This window comes from Rhinatrema bivittatum, chromosome 1, assembly GCF_901001135.1.
Source record: "Rhinatrema bivittatum chromosome 1, aRhiBiv1.1, whole genome shotgun sequence".
Classification (NCBI taxonomy): domain Eukaryota; kingdom Metazoa; phylum Chordata; class Amphibia; order Gymnophiona; family Rhinatrematidae; genus Rhinatrema; species Rhinatrema bivittatum.
Genome location: NC_042615.1, coordinates 81,028,697 through 81,043,376, shown reverse-complemented (window position 1 = coordinate 81,043,376; position 14,680 = coordinate 81,028,697). Strand labels below are relative to the sequence as shown.

General features: G+C 42.7%; 1 protein-coding gene across 1 annotated transcript in view; it reads right to left on the bottom strand.

Moving 5' to 3' along the window:
- Window positions 1-14,680, bottom strand: part of CPE (carboxypeptidase E) — a 177,689-nt gene that overhangs the window by 44,550 nt on the left and 118,459 nt on the right. The window contains exons 4-6 of the mRNA XM_029571522.1: window positions 13,544-13,661; window positions 9,132-9,314; window positions 4,746-4,885 (exon numbers count right to left, since the gene is read on the bottom strand). Of these exons, the coding sequence (XP_029427382.1) occupies window positions 4,746-4,885; window positions 9,132-9,314; window positions 13,544-13,661 (441 nt within the window). The remainder of the gene's footprint in view (window positions 1-4,745; window positions 4,886-9,131; window positions 9,315-13,543; window positions 13,662-14,680) is intronic.

Sequence of the window (14,680 nt, the reverse complement as noted above, 5' to 3'; positions counted from 1 at the left end):
GTTGCCAATTTAACTCCAATTTTTAAAAAGGGATCAAGGGGATCCAGGAAACTATAGACCAGTGAGTCTGATGTCTGTGCCAGGCAAAATGGTAAAAACTATCATAAAGAACAAAATTGATGAGCATATAGATAGGAATACTTTAATGGGACAAAACCAACAGATTTAGCCAAGGGAAGACTTGCCTCACCAATATGCTACATTTTTTGAAGGCATAAATAAACATGTGGATAAAGGTGAGTCAGTTAATCCAGTGAAATTTGGTTTTCCAGAAAGCATTTGATAAAGTCCATTTATAAGAGATTTTTTAGGAAATTAAAAAGTCATGGGATAAATGCACTATCCTATTGTGGATTGTGAACTGGTTAAAAGACAGAAAACAGAGAGTAGGGGTTTATGGTAAATGTTCCCAATGGAGAAAGGTGAATAGTGGAACGCCCCAGGGACCTATTCTGAGACCACTGGCTTTTTAATATATTTATAAATGACCTGGAATTGGGAACAAGTGAGGTGATCAAATTTGCTGATGACAAAAATTATTCAAAATTGTTAAATATAAAAAGGATTGTGAGAAATTGCAAGAGGACCTTGCATAATTGGGAGACTGGGCATGCAAATGGAAAATGAAATTAAATGTGGACAAGTGCAAAGTGATGCACTTAGGGAAGTAATACAAATTATAGCTATACAATGCAAGGTTCCACATTAGGAATCTCTATTCAATAAAAGGATCTAGGCATCACTGTTGATAATATGTTGAAATCTTCTCCTCAGTGTACAGCAGCAGCCAAGAAAGCAAATAGAATGCTAGGAATTATTAGGAAAGGAATGGAGAATTAAACAGAGAATAGTAGGGATGTGAATCGGGCTTCGGACGATTGAAAATATCGTCGATATTTCCAAAATCGTCAGAAATCGGGGGCTCCCCTGAAACGATAGGAAAACCCCATGATATTGATCGTGGGGTTCTCTTATCGTTTTGGGGGAGGGCGGGAAAAACGGCACACAAAAATAACCCCTAAACCCACCCCGACCCTTTAAAACTAATCCCTTTGCTTCCCCCACCCCCCACAAAACATTTTACAGGTACCTGGTGGTCCAGTGGGAGTCCCGGAGCGATCTCCCGCTCCCGGGCCGTCGGCTGCCACTAATCAAAATGACGCCGATGGCCCTTTGCCCTTACCATGTGACAGGGTATCCGTGCCATTGGCCGGCCCCTGTCACATGGAGGGAGCACTGGATGGCCGGCGCCATCTTTAAAAATGATTTTGATTAGTGATTAGTGATTTTGATTAATGGCAGCCGACGGCCCGGGAGCGGGAGATCACTCCTGGGACCCCCACAGGACCACCAGGTACCTGTGAAATGTTTTTTGGGTGGTCGGGAGGGTGGGGGAAGCAAAGGGATTAGTTTTAAAGGGTCGGGGTGGGTTTTTTGTTTATCGGCTCGGGCGCAGCTGATAAACAAAACCGCGATCGGGCCCGATGAAAAAAAAAACCACATGTGAATCGAAACCGGAATACGAACCGATTCCGGTTCCGATTCACATCTCTAGAGAATATCACAATGCCTCTGTATCGCTTCAGGGTGGGACCTTATCTTGTGTGCAGTTCTGGTCACATCATCTCAAAAAATATATAGCTGAATTAGAAAAGGTACAGAGAAGGGTGACCAAAATAATAAAGGGGATGGAATGATTCCCCTATGAGGAAAGACTAAACAGGTTAGATTTCATGAGAGAAGGGGTCAGAAAATACCCTCTCTGCAGCAGGGTAGGACCATAGGGCAGGAGCTTCTGCCTAGCCATCCCCCTCCCTCACAGGTTTTGCCCTTGGGTTCTGGGGGCCAGTGGGGTACACTGGCTGAGCATCATGGTTGAAAGATGGCTGGTCTTCTGCTTAGCCAGCCCCCTTCACCGCAGCTTGACCCTTAGGTTCTGGGGCCAGTAGGGCTTAACAGGACAGGCTGGATAAGATGGTTAAGGCAGGGCAGACACAGGCTGGAGGTTGTGGGCAGAGAGACTAGAATAGGCAATACTGAAACAGGGGAAGAGCTGCAGACAGGATACTGGATCAGACAAGGAGCTGTGGAGAGGATACTGGAACAGACTGGAAGCTGTGCAGGAGCTGAGCTGCATACAGACAAAGGCTTGGGCAAGTCATAGCAGGTAATGGAAGCTGGGAACTGGACTGGCTATAGCACGATAAGACCAGACAAAGATATGATTAAATAAGGCAGATTAGAGCAGGATTTAGGCAAGGCAGACAAGGGTAGGAGCACACAATGATGAAACAGAACAGAGAACATAGAAGCCCGAAGGCAGCAAGGCTGGAGACCCAAAGGCCACCAAGCAAGGTAAGGCCTGAGTAGGCCACAGAGCTAGACCTAAGGAGACAGAAGGCCTGGAAGCCACAAAGAAAGGTAAGGCCTAGATAGGCCACAGAGCAAGGTTCAAGGATGCAGATGGCCCAAAGGCCTCAAGGCAAGGTAAGGCCCAGACAGGCCACAAGGCCAGGAGCAAGGAGGCAGACGGCCCAGAGACCCCAAGGCAAGGTAATGCCTAGAAAGGCTGCAAGAAAAAGAGCAAGCAGCAAGAAGGCCCAGAGGCCACAAGGCATACAGCAAGGTAAGAAGGGCCAGGTCAGAGAGCCAAGGGTGGTTCCAAGAAATGGCATTTAGATCCTGGCAAGGCAGGGTTAAATGGGGTTGGAGCTTAGGAGTGGGGCAGGCAGCAAGGCAGAGCCTGACAAAGCTAGAGATGAAGCTCGCTGAGAGCTCCTGGTGGTGAGGAGGCTGCACCACAGGCTTAGTCAGGTGGCCAGTAAGTAGTTGGCTTGGGTAGCTCGAAACAGAGCTCACTGGAGGCCTCTACTGGTGGAGAGGTGTCATAGCAGACTGGATCAGGGCACGGTGAAAGTGCATAGCAGGCAAAATTGTGACATTAGGACTCTTCAGCTTGGAGAAGAGATGGCTGAGGAGGGATATGATAGAGGTTTATAAAATAATGAGTGGAATAGAAAGTAAGCATTCATTGTTTGTATACTCTTCAAAAAATACAAATACTAGGGGACACACAATGAAGTTACTAAATAATACATTTAAAACTAACAGAAAATATTTTTTTACTCAATGCATAATTAAGCTCTGGTAAATTGTTGCCAGAGAATGTGGGGGAAACTATTACTGTAGCTATGTTTAAAAAAGTTTGAACAAGTTCCTGTGAGAAAAGTCCATAAACCATTATTAAGTTATATTTACAGAAATCCACTGCTTATCCTGGGATAAGCAGCTTGGAATGTATCTCCCCCTTGGGATCCTGGCAGGTACTTGTGACCTGGCTTGGCCACTGTTGGAAACCGGATACTGAGCTTGATGGACCTTTTGTCTGGCCTGGTATGGCAAGTCTTATGTTCTTATGACATGGAAGAACCCTTGGTCATGTATTCACAGGTTCTAGTGTCAAATTAGCTAATCTTGTACTGCAAGGCATGACAGAGAACAAAACAATCTGGGGCAATATGATAAAAAAAAAGGTCAAGATCTGACAACATGACCCTGCCTACTTTTAGGCACCTCGATTTATGCACCTAGTAAAATGCAAAATGATATATTTGCAAGTGCTAAATCTATATTGAAAATGAAAAATAAAACCAAAACAAAAAAACATTATAGTAAAATTGATCAAGACACAGCAGTCACATAATACTTGTACATGCTGTGAGACTAGAAGCAGACCAAGAGAAAACTTGTTTTCTCAGATAAATTGGATAATTAATACATTCCTCCTGATGCAGTTCAACATGAAACATTGACTGATATCAGAGTATTGTTTTTACACAAGAGAAGTGTTTTTACACAAGAGAAGTGTTTGTAAATGCACTTGCAATGTAACTAGGTTTTGGTAGAAACTGATTGAGACCAGGTGACCTCTGTTGGGTTTTTACACTGTCTTGCTTGCTGACACCTTATTAATAACAGGGGATATAAAAACTTGGGCCATCCAAACAGATAAAGATAAATAGATACATAAATATGCTTGTCCCTTTGGACTATAAAAGGGATTCTGGTTTGTTTATAGCAATATAGCAGTAGACATTTTTGTAGACATTGTTTCTCGTTAGAGTAACGAATCAGAAAGTAGCATTTCCACGCCTCCGTTCTATCTGGTTTATCATTAAAGAAAAAATACTGTCTACCATTGAATCTGATGGTGGGACACTCTTTCACTAAAAGGCAGGTCAGGTCAGGATGGATATTATGTCTTTATCTGAAGCTAAACCTTCCAAGCATGACAGTTTATCCAGTAGAAGAAAGTGGCCTTTATGTTATGACATTACTCTATACTTTGGGGCAAAGGCAGTTGGATTTTTTGTTTTGTATCATTGGCTGTGGGGTCACCATCACAGATTCCTTTTTGGCCGGCATTTTCATCAAGAGAAAATATTGACATTTGTTCTCATATTAGAATAGGAAAAAAGTGCAATGCATTTGGCAAATATTACTTCACTTGTCCACATTTATTTATTTATTTATTTATTTATTTCTTTTGTATACCGACATTCGATCGAGATATCACATCGGTTTCCAGATAACTAAAGGAATAGGGTGATAACAGCCCTATTTTACATTATAACATGGTATTAAATATAACAAGAATATTTTACATTATAACATGGTAATAAATATAACAAGTTGTAACATAAACAGCATGCAGAGTCTTTATTTGGCACATTTTCTTCCTTTACCTGCTCAATGTAATTGATAAGTGAATTCTTGTTATCTTCCCAATAGCTCTTCAGAGTTTCTTCAGGGGGGAACTTTTCGCAGCTGAGCTCTACTGTGATCTCAAAGCAGTTACTGCTGAGGTAGTTGAAGTCCTGCATGCCTAGAGTGCCAACAAAAACATCCTAACATGTCATAGAGATACGGGCAAGTCCAAAACTCAATAGATCTACGAAGATCCTTCATACGTATCTTCCGTCTTTTGTGACACTTCAAAGCAGATTAGATTCAGGCACTGTAGGTATTTCCCTATCCCCAGAGGGCTCACAATCTAAGCGCCTGATATACTAAGGCTTTTCAACCACACTGTGTCTATGGGAAAAATGCTTAGTGAATGAGGCCCTGAGTTATTACCTGAGGCAATGGATTGTGAAGTGACTTGCCAAGGTCCCAAGTAGCGTGAATAGGATTTGAACCCTGGCTGCCTTCATCCATAGCCTGTGGCTCTAACCTAAGGAACAGATATAGCATAAATAATGGTGGGGCAAGTTTCCTTTCACCACCCTCGTATTATACCTCAAAAGCCTGTTCTGAAAGGACCACACCTCTATAAAATGTGAGGGCAATTCAGCCTCCAGGCTTCTTCAACCATTGACATTTTGTACTGAGACTTTCAAGAAAGGAAGCATTTGGTGCCAAAGTGCAACAGTAGCTTTTTAGCAGGAGGGGTTGCACTCTGCGGTGAAGGAAGGTGACACGAGGGGCTGGCTGCCCCACTTTACATCACGAGCCGAGGGGGGGGCTCAAGATCATTAGCGGTCACATTAATCATCCCCGACCGCGGCGGCAGCATAATACAGCTCGGTGGCTTAATCGCCCATCATATGGTTCACAGCCATTTTAATGTATTGGCATTTCACCTTGAATTGTCTAAAACAATGCTGCACAATTAGAAATCAGAGGGGGGTTTTTTTTTCAATTAGAACAATCCTTAGAGTTAAAACTTCTAGAGCTTAGGCATGATTGTTGATCGATTTAGAGTTAGTCCTGAAACACACTTTAAATTTACCAAATTATATTGTTATATTGCTGCTACTCAGAACCATTTGCACATGGCAAAGCTACAAACGTCTTGTCTGTAAGCAAGTTCTCTAATAAGTCGTAACCTGCTTTTGAGTGGATCTCTGTCAGAAATAAACCCAGTAAATAAATGCATAATGTTAATGTGCTGGATGCAACAACTCATTTATATTTGTTGCACGGTGCATGAATTTTTCAGTGTTTTCATTCATGTTTAACCAGGGAATTTTTTCATAACTTGCTGCCAGCCCTTCCCCAACATGCAGCAGCCCCTTTCCCCCTTTCCATTCCCACCACTTCTCAGTAACCCCACTCTCCAGCCAGCTACCCCTTTCAGAGCTTATCCTAGCCATCTTAGACAGAAGCCTCCCCAACACTACATAGGTACTTCTTCCTGACTCACCACCCTCCTTTCCAGTGATGTAGCTACCAATGAAAAGGTGTGAAGTAAATCCAAATATATAATAAACAAATAAATATGTATTTTATATTTGTATGCACTGCTGTAGTGCCAACTAGAAAATCCTGCAAAACAATCCAGTAATGATACTTAGAACCCATATGGAATCAGGCCATTTGTTATGCACATTGGATGTGGGATTGGCCCTCAGAAAGCCATGAGCAAACTGAATCACAATTACAATATGTAAACCTCCCATACCAAAATAGCACTAACTGCCAACACTCAAACAGTAACAAACCTACTTATGAAAAGGCAACCCTGCAAATATTACAACAGGCATTAAAACACTAATATACCTCCTATTAGAAAAACAGAACAAGTCAAAGTGCTATGATCCCTACACAGAAATTAAATGCTAGCAGAATATCTCAGCTCTGTCACATATGCAGAACATATCAATCTTCACAAAATACGGAATAGAGAGACCATAAAGTATAATTAGAAAAGTGCAAAAACTGAACTGAAAACCACAAAAGCCAGACTCTGTATGCAGTAAGCAATGGAAAAACAAAAACTTCACCATTCCTCATAAAACATCAAACAATAAAACCAAGAAATATGAAACATAACAGTTAAACCATATTAATATAAAGAAAAAAATATTTCAAAACAGCAAATGAATAGAACTACCAGCAATAAATAACTACAAAAAAAAATCTTCCAAAATCATTAAAATATTTAAAAACTTCAGACATCACCACCACCCAATAATTAAAACAAGGATAAAAAAAATCCTTCACTCTCCATACCTGGGAACCTCTGACTTCCAGTCACCCTGAGTTTGTCATAAATTAGTCGGGGTGGAGGTGTGCACACATTTTTCCTCTCTCTTATATACACAGATTACACACACTCTCTAAGGCATATATCGATTATCTCACAATATTCTCTCATATGCTCACTCACACATGCTCACACACTTGCTAACTCTCTCACACACTCTCACTCACTCACATGATCTCTCGCACACATGCTTGCAGGCTCATATGCTCTCAAACACACTACAGTTCTCAAACACATGCTGTCTGACTCGCACATGTTCTCATGTCCACACATACATGCTGATTGACTCATTCACTCTCTCTCCCATTCACACACATGCTCACTTTTCTATACCTCTGCCTGTGAATAAATAAAAAAAAATGTTTAAAGTTTTACTTACATTGGTGATCAGGGGAAATCCAGGTAGGACCCCAAGAGAGTAGGGTCTAGGTGGCCTTTTGAGGGAGGTGGTGACCTTTTGCTGTGGGAAGGTCCATGGGGTAAAAGGCCCTGATGCTGGTTTTTAATTTATTATTTTTTGCCGTGGCCGAAGGATGAGGGGAGCCAGCAGCACAGGAGAGCAGTGAGAGCCAGGAGGCATTCAGCCAGCAGTGAGGCAGCAGTAGGAAATCTGTGGGCTGCCTCCTGACTGCAGAGGCAGGGCAGGTATGAGGGGAGGCAGCGGGAGTGTTTCCCCACTTAGTCCATGATGATAGGAGTGGGGCTTTGAGGCAAACAAGCTCACAAATCCTCCACCACCACTGTGGGTAAAAGAAGGCAGGAAGGAGAAAGGGGGCTCCCGCTGTAGCAGAAAAAAAATCCATAAACTGCTATTCATTAGCTTGTGATTTATTTAATGTTTGGGTACCTACAAGGTACTTGTGGCGTAGATTGGCCACTGTTGGAAACAGGATCCTGGGCTTGATGGACCCTTGGCCTGACCCAGTATGGCATATTTATTCATTATTTTTATACACCAACATTTGATCTGAGATATCACATCAGTTTACATTCAGGTACTGTAGGTATTCCCCTATCCCCAGAGGGCTTACAATCTAAGTTTTTGTACCTGAGGCAATGGAGGGTAAAGTGACTTGCCCAAGGTCACAAGGAGCAACAGCAGGACTTGACCCCTGGTCTCCTGGCTTGTAGCCCACTGCTCTAACCACTAGGCTATTCCTATTTGGGCTGGTGTTGGATGCAGTGGCTCCACAGGCATGGGGCTACTGCAACTAACCACCAGCAACATGACTAGCCAGACTGGCCCTCCAGGGCATGACCAGAGCCTCGATAGGACAATCTGCCCCTTCCATAAACACATGCTAAGCACCAAAATTTGGTGCTTCATGTGTGATATAGGGATGTGCAGGGAAAACATTTTTTTTTCATTTTTCGGTTTGTTTTTGGGAGTTTTTTCCCCACAAATTTCAGTTCATGGATTGCTTGATTCGTTTCATGCATGTGACTAAAAAGTCAAGCAATTAAAAAAAACAAATTGACCAAAAAATGAAAATGAACCCTCCCTCCCTCCCTCTCTCCCAGAAAAATGTTAGGGCCAGTATGTCCCCAGCTCCCACATCACCAGTACAGTAAGGATCTGCCAGCTCGGACTAAACCGAAGCCTCGGACTTGCATTGGCCAAGGCTGCAGAAAATTGGCGCGGCCTCAACCTAGCAAGGCCGAGGCCTCAGCCTATTCCTAGGCCAGAGCCCAGATCCGGGCCCGATGCTACAACCCAACCCGGAGGCCAGGTCCCAATGCCGACATTGAAAATTGGATCCAAGATGACGCGAGACCCATATAATGAACCATCAATTTGGCGTTGCAGTCTCAGTTCAGCAATCTCCAGAATGACTTGCTGTTCTCATGGTATAACATGCTTACAAAACAGAAAAAGTGAGCAAGTTGCAGTTTACGCCTTTCTTCGCACCATACACCTAATACAGGGCCCAATTTACTGTGCTTTTATCCTCATACACACAGAACAGGAGAAAAGCCTTAGAGCAAATCAGGCCAATAGTTTGTACCTCTCGAATGGCACCACTGCAAATCAGGCTGTTCAGTTATTGAGTTGTGAGACCACATATGCAGACATGAAGCTAACCTCCAGGAACACTGTACCAAGCGCCACCATTGGTTGTTCCATCCACAAAGCTGCTGTCGTCATCGTTCTTCCGGCACGTTGCCCTATTGGGATCCGACATGGCTGGATTAAAAGATGAGTAGGAACGAGCTAAGCTTCGGAAAATAGCATCATCGGGGCAGGAACTGTATTCATGCACACTACCTACAAAAAAAAATTAGAAAAAGAAAAACAAAACAGAACAGCAACACAAAAATTAGAAATATTAAAAAAGTATGACTCAATCAGTTTAAATCTTTGCTTGAAACAAGACTGGATCTTCCTGTGATCTGGTACCAGCAACTCCAAGTAGATGGTACATATTTCACAGAGCTGTTGTTTACAAGCCACAGCGGAAGAGAGAACAGCTGCATGCTGCAGGGAAGTATCTCTAGAAAATCGAGCCTCGCACAAGACTTCCCCTTCCAGCCATCAGGGGACATAAACTGCTCAAGTCCAATCATCCAAGGAAGCAGATGAGGAAAGGGAAAAATAAAAATCACAACATACACTGGGCCGGATTTTAAGAGGTATGCACCGGGTTGCGCGCACAAATGTGCGCCCGATTTTATAACAGCCGCACACGTTATAAAATCCGGGTTCGGCCCGCGCAAGGGGGTGCACACTTGTGCACCTTGCGCATGCCGAACCCTAGAGGAGAGGCCTCGGAGGGAACTTCCCTTCCGCCCCCCCCCCCCCCCACCTTCCCCTCCCTTCCCCGCCCCCTAGCCCTACCTAAACCCCCCCCCCTCACCTTTGTTTAATAAGTTGCGCCTGCCTCTGGGCGATCCCCCAGCACGGTCCCACCCCTGCCCCGCCCCTTTCACAAAGCCGCGGGACATACACGCATCCCGAGGCTTGCGCACGTCGCCGGGCCTATGCAAAATAGGCTCTGCACGTGTAACCCTTTGAAAATCTGGCCCACTTTGAATAATACTTATCTATAACCACACATATGCTCTTGTTGCATCCCAAACATTCTTAATCCTGGACATTCTGTGGTTCGGTTCTCTAGCTTGATTCCTGGTCCTTGCATTGGCAAGCCTAGGAGTATAGACCAGGCATTGCTCACTGTCCCTATGAGGGAGGGAATCCCAAGAGTCACGCAAGAGCCACACCTGCCAGCTGATGAAAAGGAACACTTGCACCAGGATCTGTTTAGCACAACAATCCGTATCCCTTAGCCAGAAATCTTCTGTTACAATTCCTGGAGTGTGGGAAGGCTACTAGGCACACATTCATGTAACCCCTGTCCTGGTCAGCTCTTGGGCACAGGGGCCACACAGTGAGGGTCACAAACCACGCAAGGCCCCATGATCTCCCAGAATTTCTACACAGGGTGGAAAATACAGTCTTTTCAAGGCCCTTAGGGTTTTCTTCTTCATACAGGGGCTCTTTCTACACACCAGTCCAGCAAAAGGCACAAAAGACACTATACAAACTCAGAAGTTTTTGTTAAAAAAATAAAGTCTTTACTGTTACTGATGGCAGGGAAAAATAATTTACACTAAAAATAAACAGCCTCTTTCCAAATAACTCAACAAAGTCCACCAAAGTAGTAAGCTCTTTAAGAGAGGTACCCTTCCTCCCTGGGCCCTCCAAGCACCTTTCTGGGGAGCAAGATTTCTTCCTTTTCCTCTCCCTTATATCTTCAGGGGAACCTCTGACTGATGAGTTTAGTCAGTCAGCACTCCTTGGCACCTCCCAAGAACAATCTTTTCACATTCTGAAGAAATCCCTTCTACTTGGTGCGACTTTGGAATCCCAAGCTTTCTCCTCTCCTGGCCAATCTTTTCCCAGACTGAGCAGGAGCAAGTCATCATCTTCTCCTGGTACTCTCCCTGTGAAGGGATAAAGCCCACTGACACCACTCTGTGAGGAGATGCAGTGTCCTGATCTTGGAATCCTCAACCCAATGCTCCTAGCATCACATGGGTGCAGAGATTTTATTTACTTCTATGACCCCTCCCAATGGGGAGTGGCACTCCTCATTAACAGATCTACACTATGCTGGCTTCACAACAGGGGCAGGATCTCGTTGTGACCCTTGGCACACTCCGACCAGTTGAAGCCACTGCTGCTATTTTTGTAAGGGGCAGAACTGAGCATCCCCATCATATACAAACTGGGCAAAAAACCCAGGCAAGCTGAGAATGATGGATCATGGCACCCGAGCTCTCGGCCTATCTTGTCAACATGGTAATAGATTGCAGCACTGGAGCAGTTATGAAGGAGCATAGGCAGTCAAACATAACTTCCAAAGGAACATATATTCATCTTGCGTGAACTTTATTTTAGCACATTTTCCCTTTCTTGTTTTTACTCTCCCCCTATTAACTGCGAGTTCATTTTATACAGTCTACATTACAAGGAGAGTCCTGCAAAGGGAGGCTAATTTTATGAACTGCATAACAGTAAAGCCTGCAGGTACCTTAATACATGCAGACTTTACCAAGGATTTTCAAAGCAAGCTTTTCACTTTGAAAGTCCTCCAGTAACTGAACAAGTACGCACATAAATAGCCTCATGTAACTTACAAGTATACACTTGTGTGCATACTTTATAAAATTAAAAAGTCTGTGTATATGTTCAAACTTTGTCCCCCACCTCTCCTCCTCTACAGGTCATGTAACAGGCTTAAGGTATTTCTTTTTTTATGTTCAGAGACCCGGGCTATTTTAGGACAGCTGTTTATTTGCATAAAACTAGACTTTAAAAAAAGAAATTGCTTTGAAAATTACCACTAAAAGTCCTAAAATACAGGATTGAGACACATTGATTCATAGTATTCTACTTTTGTAATCGTTTAAAATCCCTAAAGGTTTAAAGGTTATGCAAGGCTACGGGAGTGTCCATGGGAGTCTTCACGGAGTGATTGCCATAGTCCATCCTCTACAGGGCAGGCCTTTATTCAAAGCTACATAGATGAGTCCATGAGTCACCGGAAGGAGTCATCAACCAGAGCAGCAAGGAATATCTCTTTCCACGCTATTTCTTTCTCCCGAGATTGTGGGTTGCCATCTTAGAGGGTCATTTATCAAATTGCGTTAGGGCGTTATCACGGGCATTAGGGCTCTAATGCCCGTGATAACTCCGTAACACACGCAATAAATTATCGCAAATTGCGTATGCAAATTTAAAATTATTATTTGAGTGGGAGGAGTAAATGGAAATCAGGATCGAGACGGTTAACATGGTGTGCGATAAAGCAATGCACAGCAACACAGGTTTTAACGCCAGAAATAACTACACTTTTTTTCTGTGTGTTATGCCTGCATTACCAGCTGAAAGTTTTTATCACAAATGCCGGTTCAGGAGTAGGGGGGAGGGGAGGGAGAGAGAGAGCCGCTGTGGAGGCTCAGTTATAATTGAACTTTTTATACCACTGTAAGAGGGGGCATTATGAACTCGGGGTGAGGTAAATAGTAGAAATCTACTCTTCTTTCAGCTTTCATCACTCCAAATCACATTAAATCTTCACTGATGGGAACTGTGCAGTTTGTACATATGATTATGCATGTAAAACTACCCCCCAAAACCCACCCCACACCACAAACCTCACCCCGAGTTACTAGTGCCCTCTCTTACAGTGGTATAAATAGTTAACTTTTTTGTAACTCAGATTACTTAGTGTGTAATGCGAAAATAGCATGCAGTGCAATAATTATATCATAGGTTGTGGAAAATATCAATGCAGTTTCAGAAAACTTAGCCTAACCTTGCCATTTTATTTTTATTGCAGGCACTATTTTTGCTATTTTTATAGCGAATTGATGAATCTAGGTCTTAGTCGGCTGGAGTGTGTTCCAGGAGGGACCCAAGAGCCATCAATGCTCCAGAAAGTACCTGTTCCTAGCTCCTGAGATAAGGAATGCTTGTCTGAGAGACAACCAACAAGCCAGGTATTTCTAATGTTCAAAGGGAGAGAGGAGGATTTTTTCTAAGTCCTAGATTGGATTCTAAAGAAAAAGAAGCCTCTTAGTAATTAGAGGTGGTCCCATTTTCCTGGCTATTCTACTTGTGTGGTTTTGGATGACTGTATTTTTGAGACCTGTTTCTTGTATTCTGCACCTCTGTATGACCGCACTACTTGATTTCTGGACATCAGTAAAGCATAATTTTGTTTTTGAAAACACTCAACATATGGAGACTTATTGGAGAGACTGCGTAAGTGAACCCTTTGGGTCTTGCAGGTAAGCTGCCTCCCCATTGGAGAATCCTGAGTCCAGCAAGTTGGTTAGTGCTCTACAGTTCTACTCAAAGGTGGCCTCTTGACTGTTTCAAGGAGGACCATGAAGAATGGAAACATTACTTTTCCACTGTATTTATAAAACATTTGGGGAGGCAGTCAGATTACTCTTGTCTTTAAATCTAAGATCTTCAGTAATATTTACCACTGCGAGTCTCATCATAGGGATAATTTGCAACCAAGTCTCCTCCATGAAGGTTGGCTGAGAGAACAAAGGGAATGTCCATAATCCAGTGAATGACTGCCTTAGTCTCAGGAGCGAGCTGCAGAAATAGACAAGAAACTACTTTACTTCACACCATATCAACCAACATGTTTACTTTGACTTGAGCAGTATTGCAGTTGACAGCCTCACTAGTGTATTTATCAAAAGCACAGGAATGAAGGCAGGGAAGTCCTGCAATCTGTAACATTTTAAAATACAGAGATTTAAAAAAAAAAAAAAAAAAAAAAAAAAGCACATAGAATATGTGCATCTCAGCTTCTAATAATACTAGGCATCATTTAATTCAGTGAGACAAGTGGAGAAGGACTGCGGCACATAAGCATCAATAAAAACAATGAGTAGTGCAGTAGTCTCAGTTAAAGATCCATTATATGCAAATTTTGCAGCTGTATCACATATATAAGGCAGAGAATGTTTTGAATAACCAAAAGTGGTTTATTTAAACCGTTAATAATGATTTTTCACAGCTATAGCTGAAGTAGCTGAGTCCCCTTTACATACAATTTTTCACAGACGTGCTGGATCAGGAGGGACAAATTACTACAAGTAAGAAAGAAGATAAAATTGTGTAAGAAGCAAAATTATCTTTAAACAATTAACCTTTGTTCACCAGAAAAATAAAGAAACATACCTGCTTCTGTCAATATACAACAGCTACTTCAGCAATACCTGAGATAATTAATTCTTTACGGTTTCAATAAACCACTTTTGGTTATTTAAAACATTCTCTGCCTTCTAAATGCAATCCTGCTGCAACATTTGCATATAATGGATCTTTAACTGAGGCTACTGCACTACTCGTTGTTTTTATCATGTAAGTTAGTTAGACCGCAAGCAAACCACAGGCAGTACTGCAAAATAAATGTTAGGAAGATAGATGTAAGCTACTTTGGGCAATCTCAAAATGGAATGAAAATGCTGCCGAACAGGAAGAAAGAACTTTGATAAGAAATCACCCTGCACATAGCTAAAGTGAAAAGAATGAAGGAAAAGAGAGTCCTGCAGCAAGAAGACGCAATCCTGAACTAGAATAAAAAGACTGCTACAGAAGAAGCA